General features: G+C 43.6%; 1 protein-coding gene across 2 annotated transcripts in view; it reads right to left on the bottom strand.

Moving 5' to 3' along the window:
- The window catches only part of SNX9 (sorting nexin 9), a 123,228-nt gene extending 105,523 nt beyond the window's left edge, over positions 1-17,705 (bottom strand). For both annotated transcript variants that reach the window (XM_028847289.2, XM_028847290.2), the window contains exon 1: positions 17,482-17,705. In XM_028847289.2, coding sequence (XP_028703122.2) covers positions 17,482-17,493 — 12 coding nt within the window. In that variant the 5' untranslated portion in view covers positions 17,494-17,705. The remainder of the gene's footprint in view (positions 1-17,481) is intronic.
- Positions 17,706-25,152: the final 7,447 nt, after the last annotated feature.

Below are 25,152 nucleotides of genomic sequence, written 5' to 3'. Positions count from 1 at the left end.
ATCTTTTTTTTTTTTTTTTTTGAGACGGAGTCTCGCTTTGTTGCCCAGGCTGGAGTGCGGTGGTGCGATCTCTGCTCACTGCAAGCTCCGCCTCCTGGGTTCACGCCATCCTCCTGCCTCAGCCTCCCAGTAGCTGGGACTACAGGTGCCAGCCACCATGCCCGGCTAATTTTTTGTATTTTTGTAGTAGAGACGGGGTTTCACCGTGTTAGCCAGGATGGTCTCGATCTCCTGACCTCGTGATCTGCCCGCCTCGGCCTCCCAAAGTGCTGGGATTACAGGCGTGAGTCACTGTGCCCGGCCCGGGATGCTCTTCATCTTAAAGACCCTAAATTAAAACACACAGATGTGGAATTTTTTAGCACGAGTAATATGAAATTCCAGTGATATACTTCATATTAAAAATAATCACTTAATAGAACCAGGAAAGAATAAAGATTCATTGAATCTCCAAATTCTAAGCCAAGATGATGCTATTTCTTCTAAGCCCATAAGAGCATTCTGACCCAGTTCTCAGGGTTCCAGATGCTTTCTTCTACTGCTGCTCTCAAGACTGCTCGGGCTTCAGGAAGTTTACACTAAAACCTGCAAACAGTGACCCTCATCGGAAGAGAAATGCAGTGAGTACTCGCTGATCAGAAATGGTTTCATCAGCCAGAAATCTAGCCGTCTGAAAGCACTTTGCTTACGTCTAGGTGGCCACCAGTCGAGTGAACAGCGTGATAATGGTAACAGCCAAATGGTCTGATGGGCTGTCTGTATTCACTTTCAGTATACCCAGGAAACATAATCTGAAATTCTGTATCAGACAGAATCTCAAATTCAAGATATTAGAGGTTTTTAAAAATTTATTTACAAATTTTTTTCTCCCAGCTGATGTGACTGGGGTATTCCTGATGTAGAGAAGGATACTGTGTCAATCCCTCTGATGCTCTCTTACTGACTGACTTAAATGGAGCACAGGACTTTCCTAGTGTGGCTTTAATAAGATACAATCAATTAAGTTTTAAGAAGGCATAAAGTAAGGCTTAAATCCAGTATCAAAGCGAAATGAGTGTTAACTCCTGCAGTTAGCTTTGGCCAATAAAGGCAAGCTCAACTCTTAAAAGACAAGAAAAGAAAAGAAAGAAGTTGTAAAAGTCAATCATTTTGGGTGTGGTAAAAACTCTCCAATGGTTTTATTGCCAAATAAATGTCAAAGCCCCTGTGGTCACCTGGGCCTCCCCAGCCCAGGGAGCAGGCCCTCTTCCCTGTGCTCCCTCAGCTCCAGCCTCACTGCGCAAGCACCACCCTGAGGGTCTGCTCTTTCCTGAGATGCAAAGACACCGCCACCTTCCCTTAGGTCTCTACCTGAGTGTCACCTTCCCAGTGAGGCTGTCTTGTTTTTTTCACCTGCTTTCAGAACCCTAGTGAAACCATGAAACAACTGGAGGGGACAGGAGAATCCAAACAGCTCTGTATCACATTAAGAAGCTCTGAGTTTTGCAGAGATTCGGGTCCCAATACTGTGCACAACCAGCAAGGTGGTTCCCATGCCCTCAAGTAGCACAGCAAGAAGTGGTGGAGAGAGCTACTAAACTGCGGGGCAGCAGGAAAGGCCGAGAGAGGAGACCGGAGGGCAAGATGGGGTCCCACCTCCAAGGCCATGGCACTAGGTTACCATCCCCACCCTCAAATTATGCTTAACCCTGGGCAAGAGGCGGCGGCCTGGGAACTAATTATAAGTCTGCTTCCCCAGCAGGACGGGGATGTAATTTGTTGGAAATTATTACAGAAAAGTAAAATTATAATTTCCCCCCCCCTTGGACTATGCAATGGAATTCACACCTGAATCCATTCAATTACTTGTATTTTACAGATAAGGACACTGAAGCATTAAGTAACTTTCCAAAGTAATATATTAATAACTGGACTGGGATTTGAACCCAGGCTCCTAATCTCTATGCTATACCACCACTATTACATGAAAATACATATGCTTCATAATCAGGTAGAACTAATTTTATTCATTCATTGCATCTCTAATAAAAGACACAATTTCTCTTTTACTCTAAATATAAAATTCAAGAGAAACAAAACACTAATGAAGGAAATAGGCTTTTATGTAATAGCTATAATGAATCACAGAGGAATGCCAATGACCTCAACATTAATTCATTACATATACACATCCCCACACACAAATAACAGTAATTATACACAAGGACAATTCATTGATACCTAACACCAAAATGGTACTATGAAGTCCAGTGTTTTTAAGTAAACCTGTATTTTATTAACTGAATCTATATACATTTTAAAGAGTTAAAGATCCCTGACAATTCAGCAGCTGGGAATCCCTTCTCTAGAATAAGCTCTGGGTATTGCAAACCAGGTAAACAAAACACACCAAATAACAGCTTACCTGGAAATCAAAAGGAGCAGATCCATCTTAACCATTTCAAGATGCTATGTCCTTGGCCACAAAGGATTTAGAACAAGCCTGGGCACAGAAAGATTACTTGCCTCGAACGTTCACTGGTTCCTAAGACTGGCTTAGTGTAACTAGTCCCAGATAAAATTTTAGAGCACAACCAGGGAAACTGGACATTTACACTTCTCTAAAATGCACTTTCTGTCCCACAAGGTCAGTCACTAAAATAGGAGCTCTTTAAATGAGACCTCGAACTAAACATGCCTTCAAGTATTTAACGCCATTCCCTAGAGAAATCATCCTCTTCTACACCATGAATAACATAATGTCAGAATATTTAACTAGCACTTCCACATAAAATTTTCACACTATAGCCTCTTTATTGATATAAATTTATTTTTACTCTTACGTTTCCAATGGCTAAATGGAGGGAAAAAGGTTAGAGGGTCTATTTCTGACTACAAATACTGAGCTGTCTCACTGTACACTATGTATATATACTTCTACCATAGCAACGGTACACCTAATTGAAGATATCTAAGTGCCTGTGTTCTCCATTAGACTGTAAATTGTTTGGATAGAAAAATGTACATGCATTTTCACTTACAGTGTAAATTCTGGAGAGAGACTGAATGGAAAAAAAAAAAAAAAAAAACCACCCATGGCCAAGCACAGTGGTTCATGCCTGTAACCCTAGCACTTTGGGAGGCCAAGGTGGGCAGATTGCTTGAGCCCAGGAGTTTAAGACCAGCCTGGGCAACATGGCAAAACACTATCGCTATAAAAAATACAAAAATTAGCCAAGTATGGTGATGCATGCCTGTAGTCCCAGCTCCTCGGGAGGCTGAGGTGGAAGGATTGTTTGAGCCCGGGAAGTTGGGGCCGCAGTGAGCTGCCACTGTACTCCAAGCCTGGGCAACAGGGTGAGGTTCTGTCTCAAAAAAACAAAATTTGATTTTTGGTAGCAATGTAACATACTTAATATTTCTGTCAATATCTCTTGATGTTCATGCACAATAATATTCTAATGTTAACCACAGCCAGTAACAATTACAAGTGTTCCTTCCATAATTCATGGTACAGCATATGCTGTTCACAGATCCCACAAGAAACAGAACAGTGCAGTTCAGTTGCCACCTTGTTCAAATGCCAACAAGGGCTTCACGATCTGCTGCCCTGCTCTTGTTTAGACACTCGTTACTTCTTACTGATTCTACAGAGGCAGGTCATATGAACACAGACAGCATGCCCATGCCTTCATGCATATGGGTCCTATCATAATGCATGGGTTGATTTGATTATTCAGAGGTAGATTTATCTAGTTTGGGGGCTATACCCATTCTTTTTTTCTGGCTTTGACAAACATTTGTTTCTTTACTTCTTTAAAGCTTCTAAGTGGGCAAACAGGAAAAATGAAGCCGCTAAAATTCAAATTCATCAAAATTAGGTATGGGCACTTATGACACAAATAACATTAAAAACTGGATTTACACAAAGGCATGTATTATCTGACTTATAAAATAATTTAAGAACAGGATTCTTTCAGGTAGCAATCTCTCCTAGTGAATCAAAAGTTATTTTCATTATATAATCACGGTAGGAACATACTATGCAATGCAAATAAATCTGGACTGATCACTCTTTTAAACTGTATCGCATGTTTTCTGGCTAACTTAAAAGGCAATAGGAAGAGCAGTAACCAGCCTCCACAGTAATCTGAGATTCTAATAGTGTTGAGACATTTTGCATATAATACCAATGATAAATCAAAAGAACTGAAAAGTTACTGACAACACTACAAGTTGGTGAGACACTAAATAGCTTCTGAGAATATTTTACTGATCTTTGATTTTCTGCATCATTTGAACCCAGTTAAATAAAAGAATCCTTTAAGCACACAAGTGTTCGCTGCATCAGCATGCTAGGGCAGCCACCCATTTTTCAGCCTCACAGATCTTAGGGACCAGCCAAGGACAGAACCCAAGTTCTTCCTTTTATTTTTCCATCCCTCACAACAGTGGTTCTGAAAGTTAGGTCCCTAGACCACCAGCATCAGCATCACCTGGGAACTGGTAGAAATGTGTGTTCTCAGCCCCACCCCAGACCTCCTGAATCAGAAACTCTGGATAATTGAACAAGCTCCCCGGGTTGGTGACTGTGATGCAGCTAGTTAGAGTACCACAGCTCTACCACGAATTCCTAACCCTTAGGAAATATCATCGCTTGTAAAATATTGATGGGCTTTAGTTCAATTTCTCTCTCAGATGGAAGCTTATTACCATTGCCATATCTTTCTGTATAGCAGAGTCCTAATGAATCAGAGAACAGGGCAGTTTGAAAACAAATTTTAATACTTGTAGCATTTTAGAGAATCACCACTATCACTTTCATAATGAAAACGACAGAATGCGCACAAGATGTTTCCACTTATCAAAAAGGGGAATGGCTGTAATCCCAGCACTTTGGGAGGCTGAGGCAGGAGGAATGTTTGAGCCCAGAAGTTCAAGACCAGCCTGGGCACATAGAGAGACCCTGTCTCTACAACAACAACGACAAAAAAATTAAAAATTAGCTGGCTCTGGTGGCATATGCCTGTAGTCCCAGCTACCTGGGAGGCTGAGGCAGAAGGACTGTTTGAGCCTGGGAGGTCGAGGCTGCTGTGAGCCCAGATCACGCCACGGCACTCCAGCCTGAGCCAACAGAGTGAGACCCTTCTCAACAAAAATAAAAAATAAACAGCTAGGCATGGGGGGGGGGCATGTCTGTGGTCCCAGATTGTATTAGTCTGTTTTCACACTGCTATAAAGAACTGCCCAAGACTGGGTAATTGATAAAGGGGAGAGGTTTAATTGACTCACAGTTCAGCATGGCTAGGGAGGCCTCATGAAACTTACAATCACGATGGAAAGTGAAGGTGAAGCAAGGCACCTTCTCCACAAGGTGGCAGGAAGAAGTACTGAGTGAAGGTGGAAGAACCCCTTATAAAACCATCAGCTCCATCAGCATGGGGGAAATTGTCCCCATGATTCAATTACCTCCACCTGGTCTCTCCCCACACTTGGAGATTACAGCTATTACAATTCAAGATGAGATGTGGGTGGGGACATGAAGCCTAACCATATTACAGATACTCAGGAGGCCGAGGCGGGAGGACTGCTTCCCTGTGGGAGTTCAAGGTTTCAGTGAGCCATGTTTGCACCACTGGACTCCAGCCTGGGCAACAGAGCAAGACTCTATTTAAGAAAAAAAAAAAAGAAAAAAAAAAAGAAGGAAGGGAATCGGTTTTAAAAGGCTGAAAACTTTGCTTTTAGTCATTATATGGTAATGGAACTCTAATAGAAGTGAATATTAGAATATTTTTTAAATCTTGGCCGGGCGTGGTGGCTTATGCCTGCAATCCTAGCACTTTGGGAGGCCGAGGCAGGCAGATCACTTGGTGTTAGGAGTTTGAAACTGGGCTGGCCAATATGGTGAAACCCCGTCTCTACTAAAAATACAGAAATTAGCCGAGCGTGGTGGCACACATCTGTAATCCCAGCAACCTGGGAGGCTGAGGCGGGAGAACTGCTTGAACCCAGGAGGTGGAGGTTGCAGTGAGCTGAGATTGCACCACTGCACTCCAGCCTGGGTGACAAAGTGAGACTCTGTCTCAAAAATAAAATTAAATTGGCCGGGCGCGGTGGCTCAAGCCTGTAATCCCAGCACTTTGGGAGGCCAAGATGGGCGGATCACGAGGTCAGGAGATCGAGACCATCCTGGCTAACACGGTGAAACCACGTCTCTATTAAAAAATACAAAAAAACTAGCCAGGCAAGGTGGCGGGCGCCTGTAGTCCCAGCTACTTGGGAGGCTGAGGCAGGAGAATGGCGTAAACCCGGGAGGCGGAGCTTGCAGTGAGCTGAGATCCAGCCACTGCACTCCAGCCTGGGCGACAGAGCGAGACTCCGTCTCAAAAAATAAAAAATAAAAATAAAAAAATTTAATGTAATTTAATTTAAAATCTCTATACTTTTTGGTATCATCTTGGCTTTAGATGATTCAGACAGCTCAACCTATTGTAACCACAGATCTCAGTAACCTAATTGCTATTGATTTCTTAGGGTTTTGGAGTTTTTAGGGGTTGCGAGGATGTTGAATATGCTTTACATACCGTTGGAATTGCATCAGACTAATCTGGTTCAACTTTTATGTAACAAAGTTATGAGTTGCTTTTCAGTTGGCATGGACACCAGGTTGAAGGTCACATCACCAGAGCATGCCCAAAACTAAGTGAGCAACCATGGACAGAATCCATGTGCTCAGATGGGCACTTGGAATGGAATGGGCATGAGGAATGAGCACTGAATTAAGAAGTGGACACCAACAGTTTGGGAGGCTGTAATCCCAATACTTTGGGAGGCTGCCACGGGAGGATCGTTTGAGCCTAGGAGTTGGAGACCAACCTGGGGAACATGGCAAGGCCTCAATTCCACTAAAGAAAAAAAATTTTTTTAATTGACCGGGGGTCGGGGGAGGTGACACACAGCTGTAGTCCAAGCTACTTGTGAGGCTGAGGTGGGAGAATCACTTAAGCCCAGGAGTTCAAGGCTGCAGTGAGTTATTATCATGCCACTGCACTCCAGCTTGAGCGACAGAAATGAGACCCTGTCTCTACAAAAAAAAAATTAGCCAGGTGTGCTGGCACACACTTTGTGGTGCCAGCTTACTCAGGATGTTGAGGTGAGAGGATCGCTGGAGCCCAGGAGGTTGAGCTGCAGTCAGCAGAGGTTGCACCACTGCACTTCAGCCTGGGCAACAGAGGGAGACCCTGTTTCAAAAAAAAAAAAAGTGGACACCACACGGCAGGATCCAAAATCCAATCAGATCAAGCCCTGGTGTCACCTCATGGCAGGATCCAGTCAGATCATGCCTCCAGCATCACCCCATTGCAAGATCCAATCAGATCATGCCTCATTACCTTCTAAGTACAAAACCTGACCTAGCCCCCAGCGTGGAGAGACAGACTTAAGTCCAACTCCTGTCTCCTTGCGCAGTTGTCTGGCAATAAGCCTTTCTCACTACAAAAACCTGGTGCTTCCGTGTTTGGCTTTCCACTACATGGGCAAATGGACCCAGTTCAGTTCGGCAATACTGGTAGACAGTCACAGGACAAAGTAAATCTGATGCATCAACAAAACAGCTGTAAAATCGTATTATTCAACTCTTGACTCTAAAATCTGAGTCATGGTTTAGGAAGGTAGGAGAAGTGGAGTGCTGGAAACCCTGCCTAACCACAAAGAATTAGCCACCCTGCCTCTTCTAAGCTCCTGAGGGAGAAGGCGCGCATGGTGGCAGGTAAAATTACCAATGTATTTATGAAACAACAATTTGTAACACCTTCAGATTCAGTATTAGTTGTTCAGTAAGTTTTCAGTTATTTTTTAAAGTTACTTTTAAAAGACACCTTTTTTCCCTTGGAAGAAGAAAATTTCCTTAAGTACCATACTTAAGAAAATTACAAAATAATATTTGTAATCCTGAATGCATTAGCATCCTTCTATTGAAGTGCCCTTACTATGTGTAAGCATTAAAAATTTTTTCCAACCTAGGACAAGCTAAAACAAATTAACAGAAGGTATATAAGTTTGGGAATCTGCTTTAGAGGCCTAAAGACAGTAAGTTTTTAATTTTTTTAAAAACAATCTTTTTTTCCTTGTTACAAAAGCAGCAAATACTCATTACTTAAAATCCAGAGACTATAAAACAAGCTAAAACATAAAAAAACTTCTTATGTGCAGCCACTACGCAATAGGCAACTATTATACAAAGAAAGTCTACATTTTCAAGCCTTTTACTGTGAATTTAAATTAGGAAATAAATTTAAACTCGCACATTTTAAATATACCAATTCATTAATATCTGAATGTCAACTGTCCTAGGGGGGATCCAAATCTTTACGCCCAGCATCCAAGTGGCACAAAATAGCTACTGAAATGTCTGCTGAACTGAATATCTGGGATCTGACAAGACAAAGTCTGGACTTGCAGACTGTGGAGCTGTACTATGGAAGTATTTTTAAAGCAACTGAAGTGATAGAATAAGTGTTAAAACTCACTCAAAGTACTAAGTAACAGACTGATATGGTTTGGCTGTGTACCCCCATATCTCACCTTGTAGTTCCCATAATCCCCACATGTTGTGGGAGGCACCTGGTGGGGGTAACTGAATCATGGGGGCAGTTACCCCCATGCTGTTCTCATGAATTCTCACAAGATCTGATGGTTTTTTAAGGGAGTTTTCTCCCTTTTGCTTGGCACTTCTTCCTGCTGCCATGTGAAGAAGGACATGTTTGCTTCCCCTTCCACCATGATTGTAAGCTTCCTGAGGCCTCTCCAGCCCTGTGGAACTGTGAGTCAATTAAACCTCTTTTCCTTATAAATTACCCAGCCTCGGGTATTTCTTCATAGCAGCATGAGAACAGACTAATACACAGACATTTCAAGACTTGGGTCTTCTGAAATCCTCTGGGCTTGAGGAACTGTGCCAGGAGCCTGCACTGTGCCCCTGCAGACAGCCTGCCCTCCTTCAGGACACTGTGCCCTTTGAGTACAAGGATAGGCCTTTCATACTGACATCCCAGAGGACCTAGCACATCTGAAGTTCAAATGAATGAGCTGTGGATGACAATGGGTAATAGGTAACAGAATGAAGCTGCATTTCCCCCTCTTTAACTTATCCCTGAAGTGTCTGACTTAATTGAACAATCACAAATCTGTGATTTCTGAGTACTGTCCCTGTGGGTAATACTACTATATTACTCGATTTTCAGATACTAAAAATAACTTAGAAAAATTGAGTCACACTGAATAGCATCTTTAAGCACTGCATTTACAATGCCTAGAAATTAATAAGGAGTCTATCACATGCTTTTAATAGTCAAAAGAAAAATGACAAAGAAATATCATTGGAAAGTTTTGAAATGACCAGTGTGACAGCTTGACTGAAGGTTTGGTTTCAACCAAAATGCTTAAGAACTTTTTCACCTTTCCCCTCTGCAAAGATCAGACTAACACTTTCATGCACATATTCCACACCCTTCACTTGACAGTCTGTTACAAAGACGCTCTGACTTGGATTTTGTTCCAGCAACTAGAGCAAGCTAATACCTAAGCCACTGCCAGACTGAAACAACTGAAGTGCTGAATAAAATATTAAAAGCAAAAGATACAAAACTAAACACCTTTTGAAACATGCTGCTGAGTTAGCTGGAAAGGAAAGGCTCCAGGAAAGGCTCCAGAGAGGCCACAAAGGAAGTGAAAGCAGAAACCCTGGGAGAACACATGTGCTGAGGCAGGATTTCCTGCTAGGAGACTCCACAAACCCGGGAGCCTGGCTCTGTGCTCTGGGGACTGTGTGGGGACAGGGGAGGCAACACACAAAGTCTCCTGTATTAAGCTACAAGCTGGGACTCCAAAAGGACCTCAGCATAAGGATAAAGAGGAAAACCTGTGTGCAAGGAAATGTCTCATCATCGACACAGAGTAGTAGGAATGAGGAAAATTTCTCCTGAGATGCCAGGTCCATATTTATTCTACCTAGTATGGCTGAGAAAACAGAAAGCCAGGAATTAAAGATATAGTGACCCCAAGGATGTAATGTCCCCAGGAGACTGGTATCAGCACACACAAATTCTCCCTAGAAGGATACAACCTCAATCTAGGTAACAGAATTCCCTCAGATGAAGTTCCAAGGAAAACAAGCAACTCAAGGAAAAATCAAAATAAATCACAAAACACACAAGAAAACAAAGCACCATGAGTGAGAATGTGCAGAAACGGATGGCTTGAATCAGACTCCTGAGATTAGGACATAAAACCATTAATGTTTTTACATGCTTAAGAGAAGCTTAAAAATATAACCAAAGAACAAGAAACTATAATGAATGATAAGCAGATTTGAAATAGAACCAAATACAATTTCTAAAAATAGAAGATAAACGAAACTAAAAATTAAATGAATGAATAAAAGGGCACATTTGGCCTGAATGAGGAAAGAATAGTGAACGGAAGGTAAGAACAAAAGAAATTATCCAGAATGAAGCACAAAGAAAACATGACAGGTTGAGAGATGGGAAGTTAGATTTCCACTGGTCCTTTTCATGCTACTAGAGTTCCAGAAAGAAAGAATGGAGAAAAGGCAATTTTCATGAATAACCACTGAGAATCTGCTAGAGCTGCACTCTCCTATAAAGTAGCCATTAGCCACATGTGGCTACTGAAATTAAAATTTAAACACAGTTCCTCAGTCACACTAACCACATTTCAAGTTCTTGTTAGCCACAAGTGGCAGACAGTTACCATATGGATGGCCCAGATGTAGAACATTATCATACAGAGTCCACTGAACAGCACAGTTCTAGAACTAGCGTAGCACCCTTCATCAGATCCAAGATACCCAGGAAACCCCAAGCTGTGTAACCAAAATCCACACATGGACACAGTACAGTGAAGCTGCAAAATACTAAAACACAGAGAAGTCTTAACAGCCAGTGAAGAGTCACACCACCGACAAAGGAACAATAATTAGATAACTGGCTTCCTAGCAGCAAATGTCAAAGCCAGTAGAAAACAAAGAAAGAATACCTTCATTGTACTGGGAGAAAATGCTGTCAACCGAAAACTCTTTCAAGACCAGGGTAATTTTCATACCCAAGAGACACATAAGAGATTTACCAACAACATACCTTCTCAATGGAAATTCCAATTCATTTTAGGTGGAAGGAAAATTATCTCAAGAAAAGACTGAAATGTAAGAAGAAACAGTAAGCAAAGACAGTACAATATGATTAAATCAAAAACATTTAACTGTATAAAAATAAAAATAATGTCCAATTTGTAGTGAAAAAGATGTAACTAAAACACCAGGCAATGATTGATCATATTCGGGGAGATGATTGCAGTTACATAACCTTATGTCATTTTGTAATTCAGGAAAAGGCTAATGATATTAAGTAGTTTCAGACTTTAACTTAATGTTACCATGCTTATGATAACCACTGGAAAAAAGAGATGTATAACACAAACCTTCCACAAAGTTGGGAGTGGGCTCCTACAATCTATAAGATGGTAGACAGAAATCCAAATACATCAGTAAACACAATGCTGTACAGGCAGGCACCAAGATCAGACTGGATAAAAAGGTAAAATTCAGCTATTGGCTTTTATATATTTGGGAAATATTTACCAAAAGCTGGTGAATGTTAATCACATTAACATTAGAAATATAGTCTTTAAGAAAAAATGCATTACCAGAGATAAAGAGGTTCACTTCATAATGATAAAAACTTCAGTTCACCTAGAAAATAATACTAATTCTAAATGTAGAGAAAATTTTTAAATTCACCATTTTAATATCTCCATCAAGTAGACAGAGGATCAGTTAAATACAACAGATCAATTAGCGAAACACAATTAGTAAGGATATAGATATGAACAGCACAATAAGTCTAATGGACATACAGCATACAGAATAGACACACACATCAATAATATATATACTCTTTTTGTCCACAGGTGAAACATAAAAGCTGACTATATGCTGGGTATAAAGTTAGCCTCAACAAATTTCCAGGTACAGTACTGATTTTAATCAGGCTCCCTGATCACAATGCAATCAAGTTAGAAATCACCAACAAGAAAGAGAAAAACCCAATACATTTGGAAATTAAACACGCCTCTGAAAACCCATAGGTTAAAGACAACTCTTCAAAGTCTCAGAAATATGAAGCTTGTTCCAAGTGCCTTAAAACATGAGGCAATTTCTCATGTAATCATTAGTAAAATTGATTATGTTTTAAAAAATATTATTGCCAATACCTAAGGTGCAGATGTAAATTTTGTGTTGTACCTGTATACACTTTTAACAAACACACAAAAACACATAATTAAAAGAACAAAAGCTTACAGTTAGGGATTAATATTTTCTACTTCAATAATCGAGTCACTTATCTCACTAGAATATTTTTGCTCTTTAAACTGGTCATTGAAGATACGAAAGTGAGCACACACACAGTCTCAGCTTCTTGAGGCTGACAGCATTCAATGGAGACAGCCATCAATTATAGAAACAAATATAAAATGGCAGTCGGGTGTGTAATGTGACCCTGAAACAGGGGCGGGGACATCAGGAAAGGCTTCCCCAGGGAAGTGATGCTTAGACACATTAAGACCTAATATGTGACCGGGCACAGTGTCTCACACCTGTAATCCCAATACTTTGCAAGGCTGAGGAGGAAGGATCACCTCAGCTCAGGATACATGGTGAAACCCCATCTCTACAAAAAATACAAAAAGTAGCTGGGCATGGTGGCGCACACCTGTTGTCCCAGCTACTTGGGAGACTGAGGTGGAAGGATCACTTGAGCCAGAGAAGTCGAGACTGCAGTGAGCCGTGTTAGTGCCACTGCACTCCAGTCTGGATGGCAAAGGGAGACTTCATAATAATAATAATAATAATAATGATAATAATAATAATAATAATAACTTAACATCTAGGCTGGGCGCGGTGGCTCACGCCTGTAATCCCAGCACTTTGGGAGGCCGAGGTGGGCGGATCACAAGGTCAGGAGATCACGACCTGGTGAAACCCCGTCTCTACTAAAAAATAGAAAAAAATTAGCCGGGCGCAGTGGCGGGCGCCTGTAGTCCCAGCTACTCGGGAGGCTGAGGCAGGAGAATGGCGTGAACCCGGGAGGCGGAGCTTGCAGTGAGCCGAGATTGCGCCACTGCACTCCAGCCTGGGCGACAGAGCGAGACTCCGTCTCAAAAAAATAAATAAATAAATAAATAAAATAACTTAACATCTAAAAACAAAGTACCTAGGGAAGGACAAGGGAGAACAGCATTCCAGAAAAGAAACAGCAGTACTGCAAAGTTACAAAGTTTTAAGTAAGCAATTAAAGTAAAACTATAATTTAATTTTTAGATGGTCAATACAAAAACAAGGCACAGTAGAAAACTGCAACATTTTTATGATTTCTAATATATTCCTTCTTTAATGAGACTTGTTCATCTTTCTACCGTCACAGAACTTTTCTTTGACTGTACAAATACTGCACACTCCACTTAAGACACACAGAAAATACTACTGCTATACAAACTTAAATGGTTAGCATTTTCCAAACATTTAAAAAACCATAAAAATCAACTTTAATCCTTAAGACCCGTTAGAAAGATATTTCTATTCTAGTCTTCAAATAAAGAGGTTTCTGCTCTGGAGATGCCACAAAGTGTGCCTTCTAGATTGTTCTCACTAACCTATACACGGAATAAACAGCAATTCATTTATTCCCTACCATTATTTTTAACATTCCATACCCACTTAATTTAACCAGACAAGCTATGTAACATGTGTATAACTAAGTATTGGAACTGAGGAGTTAAAAAAAAAAAAAAAAAGCAACAAGAACTCCTAGAATCTTGTTATAATTAGTCTAAAGGTGACTATGTAAGCACAAAAGGATCCAAATTAGTGACTGAAGGTTAACTTTGACATGGAAATTACAGCTAAATTATATAGATATGGATTAACCTCCACTAACAATTTTCTTCATGTCCCCTTTGACAGACATTGAAAAAAAATTCATTTCTTTCCTAGGACTTGATCTTTTAAATAAAACATGATGACTGACAATATATTTATTGTATATTTTGTATTTATTCTATATATTGTATATCGTATATATAATATTTATCAATATAACGTATAATATAAACAGGTTATATTTTGGCTAGGTCAAAATATAACCTTTGGAGGCTTCCAATAAAGATCAAGACTAAAATGCTCTGCAGGTTTTGTATTAATATTTGTAAAACAAGACTTGATTGCACTGAGTGAGTGCATACACTTAAACTGAATGCAGCATTCTACTGAGTAAGGATTAGAAATAGAAAACAGATAATCCCTTTAAAATGTGCAGTTACTGATTAACTTTCTTTTTTTTTTTTTTTTTTTTTTTGGAGACAGAGTCTCACTCTGTCACCCAGGCTAGAGTGCAGTGGCGCGATCTTGGCTCACTGCAAGCTCTGCCTCCCGGGTTCACACCATTCTCCTGCCCCAGCCTCCCGAGTAGCTAGAACTACAGGTGACCGCCACCACGCCCAGCTATTTTTTTTTTTTTTTTGTACTTTTAGTAGAGACGGAGTTTCACTGTGTTAGCCAGGATTGTCTCGACCTCCTGACCTCGTGATCCGCCTGCCTCGGTTTCCCAAAGTGCTGGGATTACAGGTGTGAGCCACCGCACCTGGCCCTGATTAACTTTCCTTAGCAGTGAAGGACTGTTCAACTAAACTACTTCTTCTAAATGATAATTTCCTTTTCTATTGTAAAATATACTAGTGCAGTTTTTTAAAATGCCAATAGTTCAGTGATAACCACATCCTTAAGAAAATACTTAAGAACAAACAAGAAAATTGTATCTGAAGATACTATAGCCAAGTTTCTGGTAAATTCAAAGGGAAATGAACATCCCCTAAAATATCCAGATCCTGAATTTACTTTTCATCACTTAATACTTACAGCAACAGCCTGAGTGCCACTGGAGCCATTTATTAAAAATTAGTCATTACTACTAAGCACATTCTCCCCACCCCTTGAAGAAGACGAAGAAAAAAAACAGAACTACTCAGGTGTGGGGAAGGGGTGTGTATATGGGGCAAGTGAGGAAAGTAGCAACTTGTCTCTCTGGGGACAATTAAAAAATGAGACTTTGGTTTGACCCAAGTATCACCAGGATGTCAGAAAACTAAGGAAGGGTCTTCTTCTAACAACTGCTTCATTGCTCTTCTTTTTCTTAAAATGGAAATGGTCTGTCACAATGTAGACATGGAAATGAGCACCATGTGGAACAGTGATTAGACAGCGAAAGAAACTAACAGAATTACTGGAATTTGCCTTCGGAGTGGTGTAGATAACGAAGTAGGAAGTGCTTATGCATGTTTTAAGGCTCGTGTTTAAGCAAAGACACATGCAATTCAAGATTAATATACAAGAACCACTTTTCAATTTTTTGAAAAAAAAAATTAAGTTCAGGCTTAACTATGAAATAAAAATTTCACTACGTATACCTGCACTAGTTGCTAAACTGCATTCCACTTAAAGGACAGTACAGGTAACATGCCTCAGTAGACCAGAGTGTAAAAACACACAGACCACCACTGGACAGATCTCTATGTCATACACCGCCTTGGTTTTTTTTTTTTTTTTCAAACGGAGTCTCCTCGCTCTGTAGCCCAGGCCGGAGTGCAGCGACGCCATCTTGGCTCACTGCAACCTCCGCCTCCCGGGTTCAAGCGATTCTCCTGCCTCGGCCTCCCGGAGCAGCTGGGGCTACAGGCGCGCGCCACCACGCCCAGCTAATTTTTGTATTTTTAGTAGAGACGGAGTTTCACCATATTGGCCAGGCTGTATGGAGCTCCGACCTCAGGTGAACCGCCCACCGCGGCCTCCCAAAGTGCTGGAATTACAGGTGGGAGTGAGCCGCCGCGCCCAGCCTATAAACCGCTGTTAAGGTTGCAAGATGAGCGTGTACTAGGATGTGTAACTGGTAATTTCTGGAGTGTCTGGCAACAAACCTCAAAATCAAATTTCCTTAGAAATCCTTGGCCTAAGTTTTATTTTTAAAAAGGTCAACACAAAATTAATAAGTTCAAAAGGTGGCAAGTTCTATCACATTAATAAAACCAAAGCACAGCACAGGCAATAATATATTAACAAGAAGGTAATTATTTCAGTAACAGCAGCAACAGGTTCCCTGGAGGAGAATCCCCACTTCTCTATAAACGCTGCACCTAGATGGATTCAGAGCACAAAATTTACCACAGGACATCTAGCAGACCGAAGTCAAGCAACGCTGATCTTTTAAACAGATTTCACATTTCTTACCATTTCCTACCTTAACACTCCACCAAAAAAAGCAAATAGCTATCGAAATATAAAAAATAACGTTTCTAGCAACCCAAAAGTAGTCAGAGATCTCAAAAAAAAAAAAAAAAAATAGGGAAAGGGGTGCTGATGCTAATAAAGTGACACTACAAAAACTAAGTGCAAAAGTAAACCTACTCCTCACAGCGTATCACAGAACAGTTAATGGTTCAGGTACAGAGCCTCCTCCCCCAGGTCCTCCTTCCGCGACCATGACTCCCCAGTGACTATTTTACACCAAGTAACTACTGAAAACGCCCAAGGAAAAGGAGTGGGGGAGGGTGGCTTTTGAAGATTCAGGTAGCAAAGAGTGACTGCTAATTTCATAAACAATAATGCAAAACAAGCAAACCACCGCTCCTAGCCAATTACCAAGCAGGAGTCAAAGTTCCACCACGTAATTCGGGCCTGGGCCTTTTTTAGGCAAACACGTAATCGAAAGCACAGTCATTTCCCTCTTGATATTTTATTCATGCCGGCAATACCATTCACACTGAGCAGGTAGCAAAACAAAAGAAAAAAATAACAGCAGAGAAGGCAGAGGGGCGCGGGGTGTCCCAGCCTCTGTCTCTCCCCGGCCGCGAGCTCCCGCAGGCCGGGACGGGAAGCGCAGCGTCCTCTCTGCTGAGGTCTCGACCCCCACCCGCCCCACGGGGCCGAGGGTCCCCTGGGCGGCAGCGGGAGGGGACGTGGGGGCGGCGGGGACGCCAGACGCCGCGGGGACACCGGACGCCACAGAGAGCCTGTCGCCTCGGGGGCCTCCCCGGGCTGCGGGAAGTTTCCGTCCCGCTCTCGCGGCCCCTCCCGGCGAGCCCGCCGCAGCCCAAGCTCAGGTGCAAACTTCCCAAACGTCGCTGCACCCGGGGTCCCAACCCGCGCCCAGACCCGACGCCCTCCCCCGGCGCGATCCCGGCCGTCTGCACGGTCCGCCGCACCCATGCCCAGAAGGGACTGGCTGGGCCGCGGACCCGCCCGGGGACCCCACCGAGGACGCAGAGTGGCCCCTCGGCCGCCCCCGGCCCCAACCCTCCCCGCGGCCCCAGCCCCGACCGTCCCCGCGCCGCCGCGGGCCTGAGCGACCGGCCGGGCCTGCGCTGCGCGCCCCTCACCTTGGTGGCCATGGCGGGCGGGTCCCCCGGCCCGGGACGGCCGGCTTGTCTCCCGCGCCGCGGATGGTGATTCTGAGCCGCGCGGACGAAGGCAAGGGCGAGGGCGGCGGCTCCGGCTGGGCCCCGGCGCGGCGGCCGCTCCTCCGCCTCGGCCCCGAGTCTCGACGCTCAGGCCCAGCCGCTGGGCGCTCGGCTACTCCCGCGCCGCCCGCTCCTGCAGTTCCTGAAAGTCCCCGGCTGCGCGGCCCCCGCCCCTGCCGGCCGAGCCTCCCTTTTACCGCGGCGCGCGCGGCGCCCGGCGGAAGCGCGCCCTGGGCCCTCGGCCGCGGCCCGGCCTCCTCGCCTCCTGGCCGCCCCCGCGCTGCGCCGCGCCGCGCCGCCGCCCCGGGCAGTCGCTGCCGCCGCCGCCGGGCGCCCTGGGTCGAGGACGGGGGCTGCGTCCCGCGCGGCGGCGGGATCCGGACAGGCGCCCCGGGCCATGGCCCGCACCCTGCGTGGCCGCCCCACAGGAAGCGCTCCGCGGCCCGCACAGCCGCTCGGGGGAGCCGAACCCGACTCCGGTTCACGCTCGGCCAGCGCCGCACGCCGTGGCTCGGGGCTTTCCGTGCATGAGGCGGGCGGGGGGGCAGGAACTCTCGACGCTCCCGGCAGACAGGAGCCCCGCAACCCCGCTGTCTTTGCCCCACGCCGAGGGTGTTGCGGGGTCGCCGTGCCCTTGGCCGAGTACTTTGAGTGCCACGTAAACAGCCGGGAAGGAACGGAGCAATGGCTTCCTGGGCCTCTTTCTCCTGCCCGGAGGCTCCCTCAGGCTGGGGTCCTGGCTTGGAGCCCCTGGGACGGGACGGTGGGGGGTTCGTTTTGTGACGTCCCATTAACCTCATTCTGGAATCTTGATAAGTTTAAAAATGCCCGAGGGCCCAAGAGGTTTAGGGGACAACAGGCTCTCTGAAGTGGAAATGAGGGCTCTAAAATTTTCCATCTTTCTGTCAGTGTTTCTCTCCAGAGTTGGAGATATATATATGGGTGTTATGAATAAACGAATGACTTGAATTGAGCAGCAAGATTTTTCGCTCAAGGACAAAACACAACTGGAAGATGTATCATAATTGGCATATTAGTGGAGTGCTTTTTTATTATGAGGGATATATTTGTAAGAAGAGACAACTATCAAATCTTCAATACTCTGGTATTTAGAGTTAATGTCAAGTTTGTGTCTCCTTAAATACATTCTATTTGACCTGAGGTTTCACTAGTTACATTCAATAATGTGGTTTAAAATAGATACGGTATCGCAGAATTTTCTGTGAATTTTTGTGTTTGTTGAGCTCATGGTTAAGCTATAGTCGTCATAATATGCATAAATAGTTGTCTTTCTCCATAAAAAAAGATGGAGGCCAATATTCATTGACAGCCTGCTTGCTATATACTGGGCTTTTACATCCCCATCTCATTTAATCCTTATAAGAAACGTTTGAGAAGCTCATTATTGTCCACTGTTTACAAAGAAGAGCGAATCAGGGCTCACTTAAATAACTTGCGCTTTTGGTAATACTTACTCAAATCGAAAATGACCACAGCCTTGGACCCAGCAGCCCTCCTAGGAGTTTATCCTGTCAAACTTGTACAAGTGATCAAAGATGTTCATCAAAGATTGTTCGGTCCTAACTCCAACCAGAAAACAACCTATGTGTTTGTTAACAGGACTCTTTCAGTAAATAAGATACATCCATTCAAACAAAATACTACAAAGCCCGTAAGAAAATAATATTTTAAGAGGTGTTAAGAAAGATAAAAGAACATGATGTATGGTACATTTATGTTAAAAAAAAAAAAAAAGGAAATGTGTTATACATGCCTAGAAAACTTCTGAGAAAGTTTCGCCAAATCCTGTTGTCAGAGTTTTTGACCATGTGTATGTATGACTTCCTTTAAAAACAGAAGTTATGTTTTAATAAACAATGGAAGAAATAACTTGGCTAAGAGTACACACTAGTATGTGGAAAAACCAGGATTTGAACTCAGTCAATGTCATAAGTAATGAGTTTTCCATATTCTTTTAAATGTGAAGCCTGGGTACAGCTCTCTCTGCAGCCCTTCAACCATGCCTCCCTTGATAGGAAGGCACAAAGTTAGGGGCACACCTGTGAAGACACGCCTTTCCACACGCTCATCTGGCAAATTCTATGCAAATAGTCATCCTGGGCACCCGGCACCATGAAAGCAAGAAGACCAGAGACTTCAAGCTTTTCCCACCTGAACAATTCCGTAACACTGGTTTTATTTTTTAGAAGTAATGGTGGAGGGCTGAGATGGAAAGATTGCTTGAGCCTAGGTGTTCAACACCAGCCTGAGCAACATAGTGAGACATCATTTCTAGAAGGTTTGTTGTTGTTTTAAAAAGAGCAAGACTATCAAAAACAAACAAAAAAGTACATAAAAAGAGATAAACGTGGCTGGGCGCTATGGCTCACGCCTGTAATCCCAGCATTTTGGAAGGCTGAGTTGGGTGGGTCACGGGGTCAAGAGATCAAGACCATTCTGGCCAACATGGTGAAACCCCTTCTCTACTAAAAATACAGAATTAGCTGGGCATGGTGGCGCGCCTGTAGTCCCAGCTACTCAGGAGGCTGAGGCAGGAGAATCACTTGAACCTGGGAGGCAGAGGTTGCAATGAGCCGAGATTGAGCCACTGCACTCCAGTGTGGGCAAGACTCTGTCTCACAAAAAAAAAAAAAAAAAAAGAGAGATAAACATGCCTTTCCACAATAAGCCACACTGCAGGGATCTCGTACATAACTAAACTCTATCACATTTTTAGTAATGAATCGGGTAGTATATCTCCAGTAAATACTGCCAAACTTAGGAGTTTTATTTTTATATACGTCAGTCAAAATCAACATTACTTCATGAATGTTGTTATAGAGGAGACCTACTTTCATGGAATATATTTATATATAGAAAGAGAGAGTGGGTCTTGCTCTGTCACCCAGGCTGGAGTGCAGTGGCCCGATCTTGGCTCACTGCAGCCTCTGCCTCCCGAGTTCAAATGATTCTCCTGCCTCACCCTCCCCAGTAGCTGGGATTACGGGCACCTGCCAGCATGCCTGGCTATTTTTTTTTTTTTTTTTTTTGTATTTTTAGCAGAGATGGAGTTTCGCTCTATACTGGCCAGGCTGGTCTCAAACTCCTTATCCCAAGTGATCCGCCTGCCTCAGCCTCCCAAAGTGCTGGAATTACAGGCGTGAGCCACTGCACCCAGCCATGGCGTTTGTCTTCTGTTCCCACTTGATCACCCATGCACATCTCTCTTCTGTCCACCTCCTTCCTTTGAGCGAGCTTCCTCAGAGCTGATGCTCTATGCAGGCCTGCCTTGAGAACCCAGAACCCTGGGTCATGCTAAGTTCAGATTTTCCTCTATAGCATGAGCTTCCATTACTCCAGGGGTGAGAACACAATTAGTTAAGCAATTGGATTTGCATTTGCAGACTGCTTTTGGTTATTACTAGATTGCACTTTCAAAAGAAAAAGACATGTAGCCAGAGCAACAGAGCCACTCTGTTTAGGCTTTGTACTCCAGCTTTTTTTATTTAATCATATCACAGGAGGTAAAGTGATTAGGATTTGCAGGAAGCCTCGTCCAGCCACACAGCTGGGGGGACAGGAAAAGAATGACCACCACTTCTTCCCTGGGTTTGTTCAGTATGGCCCGGTGTTTTTATTCAAAATTAGATTCTCCTTATGTTTTTAAGAGCTCAGAGCCCAACTAAATGCTTGGTCAACTAATGGGAAACTAATGTGGGAAAGTGCGGCTCCGGAAACTAATGTGGAATGGAGTGAAAATGTGTGATGGTCACCTCCTCTAAGGCTCGGAGGATGAGAAGAATGTGTAATAATATAGTCAGCCTGGGTCTGGCACAAGGGGATACCTCTTCCTCTGACTTTAGGGTGTGAGTTCAATGAGGTTAAAGAAAACCTCAGGGGGTGACCTTGAAAATAAAGAGTGGAAAGGAGCGCAGCTGGTGCCATTCCAATCCTAATAAATGTATGACGTCCTCACATCGGACCGGACGCTGTTAAAGGTGAGGGAGATAAAAGTCCCTGCTCTCTTAGAACTTAACAATCTGTAGAGGGTGGGGGAAGACAATAAACTACAAATAAATGTCTAATGCGCCAGGTGCTTTTATAAGTGCTCTGAAGAAACTTTATGGGGATAAAGAGAAGCAGGAGAGGTTTTTTTTCATATGTTTCCCCGTGGTATTAGACTAGCTGAGTGTATGTATGAAAGTGTATGGTTTTAAAATTGTGTTTGTTTTAGTTGGTTAGCTGATTGGTTGGTTTTAATTTTTGTTCCATTTTGACTAAGTCACATTTCTCTTTCCATCGTCTGGGAGACACAGAGCCATACACAGTAACGGGACATAGTGTCCAGAGCTAGAAATTGAGCAGAAATCTGACTGCTAGGACCTGAGCAGTCCAGAAAGGGACAGTTGGCATGGGCAGAGAGAGACTGGAGGCTGGGGAGGCTGCATGGATGGCAGAGGTGGCAACAGCAGGCAGCGTTAGACTGGAACAGGAACCGTTTGCTCAAGGTTCTGTACTAGACGGTTTGCTGAGTTTGGGTAGTTCTGACTCCCGTAAGGACTGAGCTGTGAGGTGAGGGCAGCAATAGAGGATTGGCTCACCACTTGGCTTCCCAAATGAAGTCCCAGCTTGTAGGATCCCTGGTGTCTCCTGAAACTTTGCCATAGGATATTGTTTTAATTCTTTGACCGGTGATGGACAGGCTGGCATGAGTCCTCGGAGACATACTTGCATTCAGTGATTGGGCACAAAGAAGTAACAGTGGATATAGGACATTTTGCTAGTTCACGTGTCATTGCTCAAGTTACAAACTGTGATGGTTAAAACTGAGTGTCAACTTGACTGGATTGAAAGATGCAAAGTATTGATCCTGGGTGTGCCTGTGAGGGTGTTGCCAAAGGAGATTAACATTTGAGTCAGTGGGCTGGGGAAGGCAGACCCACCCTTAGTCTGGGTGGGCACCATCTAATCAGCTGCCAGCACAGCTAAAATATAAAGCAGGCAGAAAAACGTGAAAAGACTGGAGTGGCCTAGCCTCCCAGCCTATGTCTTTCTCCTGTGCGGGATGCTTCCTGCCCTTGAACATCAGACTCCAAGTTATTCAGTTTTGGGACTCAGACTGGCTCTCCTTGCCCCTCAGCTTGCAGACGGCCTATTGTGGGACCTTGTGATCATGTGAGTTAATAAACTCATATATATATATGTGTGTGTGTATATACACATGTATATATATATATATATATCCTATTAGTTCTGTCTCCTCTAGAGAACCCTGACTAATACGCAAACTATAGAGAGTTCTTTTTTTTTATTTTTGAGACAGGGTCTCACTTTGTTGCCCAGGCTGTAAAGCAATGATACAATCACGGCTCACTGCAACCTTGACCTCCAGGGCTCAAGTGCTACTTTATTTATTTATTTATTTATTTATTTATTTATTTTGAGTCAGTCTCCCTCTATCACCCAGGCTGGAGTGCAGTAGTGCGATCTTGACTCACTGCAACCTCCACCTCCTGGGTTCAAGCAATTCTCCTGCCTCAGCCACCCGAGTAACTGGGATTACGGCACCCGCCACCACGCCTGGCTAATTTTTGTATTTTTAGTAGAGATGGGGTTTCACCATATTGGCCAGCCTGGTCTCTTTGGCCAGGCTGGTCTCAGACTCCTGACTTTGTGATCCACTGGCCTCGACCTCCAAACATGCTGGGATTACGGGCGTGAGCCACTGCGCCCGGCTCAAGTGCTACTTTTAAAGCTAAAAGCCACACATAACATGCTAGCACACACTGACACACTCTCATATCCTTGCTTTATGGAAGGCAACTCTAATGATAGTGCTTGCTAAATAGAAGTACAGGACATTTGCTGTGACTGCCATGATTTAGAGCCAGACACTGCAAATTACATCCTCCCTCTCTCATGAGTCCTGTTCTTCCTTCCCAGGACTTTGATCAGAAAGCGCACCCACTGCTGAGTGCTGAGTGCTGAAGAGATGGCCTTGGCCCTGGCATTAGGCATCCTTGGCTTGAAACTCACTTCTGCTGCTTGTCACCTGTGTGAACTTGAGCAGGTACTTTCATCTTGATCCTCAGTACCAATGTCTGTCTTTGTCTATTCAGGCTGCTATAACAGAATACCATAGGCTGGATGGCTTAGTAACGACGAATGTTTGTTTTTCACAGTTCTGGAGGCTGAAAAGTCCAACATCAAGGCACCAGCAGATTCAGCGTCTGGTGAGTGCCCCCTGGTTCATGGACAGCTGTCTTCTCGCTGTGTCCTCACATGGTGGAAGGGTGAACGAGCGCTGTGGGATCTCTTTTATGAGGCATAATTCCAATCATGAGAGCTCTGTCCTCATGACCTGATCACCTCCCAAAGGCCTCACTTCCAAATACCATTACATTAGGGGTTAGGATTTCAACATCTGAATTTAAGGAGGACACAAACATTCAGTCAATAGCATAGCAATATTGCCCTGGCTTTGTTTTGAAGATTCTGTGAAACTCACTTTAACTGGAGTAGCAGAAAGTTCTAACAGATCTTAATAGTTACTATAATGATGTGCTGGGCTTCCTGCTGGTGGTGGCCAATATCTTCTTGCAGCTCTCAGTTCTGTAACAAATCTCCCAAGATGCTGTTTTCCAATGACTACAGAGTATTGATCACACCCAGTATCTGTATTTGTTCACTCCTGTGGCATTCCTTTCTTCTTTTTGTCTTCAGTCATTCATTTCATTCCTCAATATTCTCTTTCTTTTACCCCACTGTATTTCATTTCAGTCCGTTGGTGTATTTCATCTCTTCTTTTTTTTTTTTTTTTTGAGACGGAGTCTTGCTCTGTCGCCCAGGCTGGAGTGCAGTGGCCGGATCTCAGCTCACTGCAAGCTCCGCCTCCCGGGTTTACGCCATTCTCCTGCCTCAGCCTCCCGTGTAGCTGGGACTACAGGCGCCCGCTACCTCGCCCGGCTAGTTTTTTGTATTTTTTAGTAGAGACGGGGTTTCACTGTGTTAGCCAGGATGGTCTTGATCTCCTGACCTCGTGATCCGCCCGTCTCGGCCTCCCAAAGTGCTGGGATTACAGGCTTGAGCCACCGTGCCCGGCGTCATCTCTTCTTTTACATGTCTAGAGAATGTTCCTAACTCTAGTTTCTCAGGATTTTTCCAGGCACATCAGTAACTTTTCTGCTTTTTAAAATCATTAAAGCTTTGATGAAGTAAGAAAATGTCAAAATGCAAAATATCCTTTTAAGTAAACAAGTGCATAAAGCTCACAATTTCAGGAAATACAAACTCTGCATTAGTTTCAAAACAGGTAACAAGTTTAATGTTATACTCTTTAGAAATTCTAGCTTAATTTAAAAAATATTAAGTAAATGACTGTTTAGAAACACAGATGGTTCTCATAAATAGTTATGATCTACCTGTTACCTCCCGTGTCAATATTGCACAGTAAGGGGGTGGTTTTCAGGGGGCAATTGTGTGTTCATTGACTGGAGGGATGCACACAAGAGCCCTGGCCTGGTGCTTGGCACTCGAGGAGTTTAGGAAACAGGGGTTCCTCTCATGGCTAGTGTGGTCTATTAGCTGCTG

This window comes from Macaca mulatta, chromosome 4 (assembly GCF_049350105.2).
Source record: "Macaca mulatta isolate MMU2019108-1 chromosome 4, T2T-MMU8v2.0, whole genome shotgun sequence".
Lineage (NCBI taxonomy): Eukaryota > Metazoa > Chordata > Mammalia > Primates > Cercopithecidae > Macaca > Macaca mulatta.
This window is presented reverse-complemented; position numbering and strand designations above follow the sequence as displayed.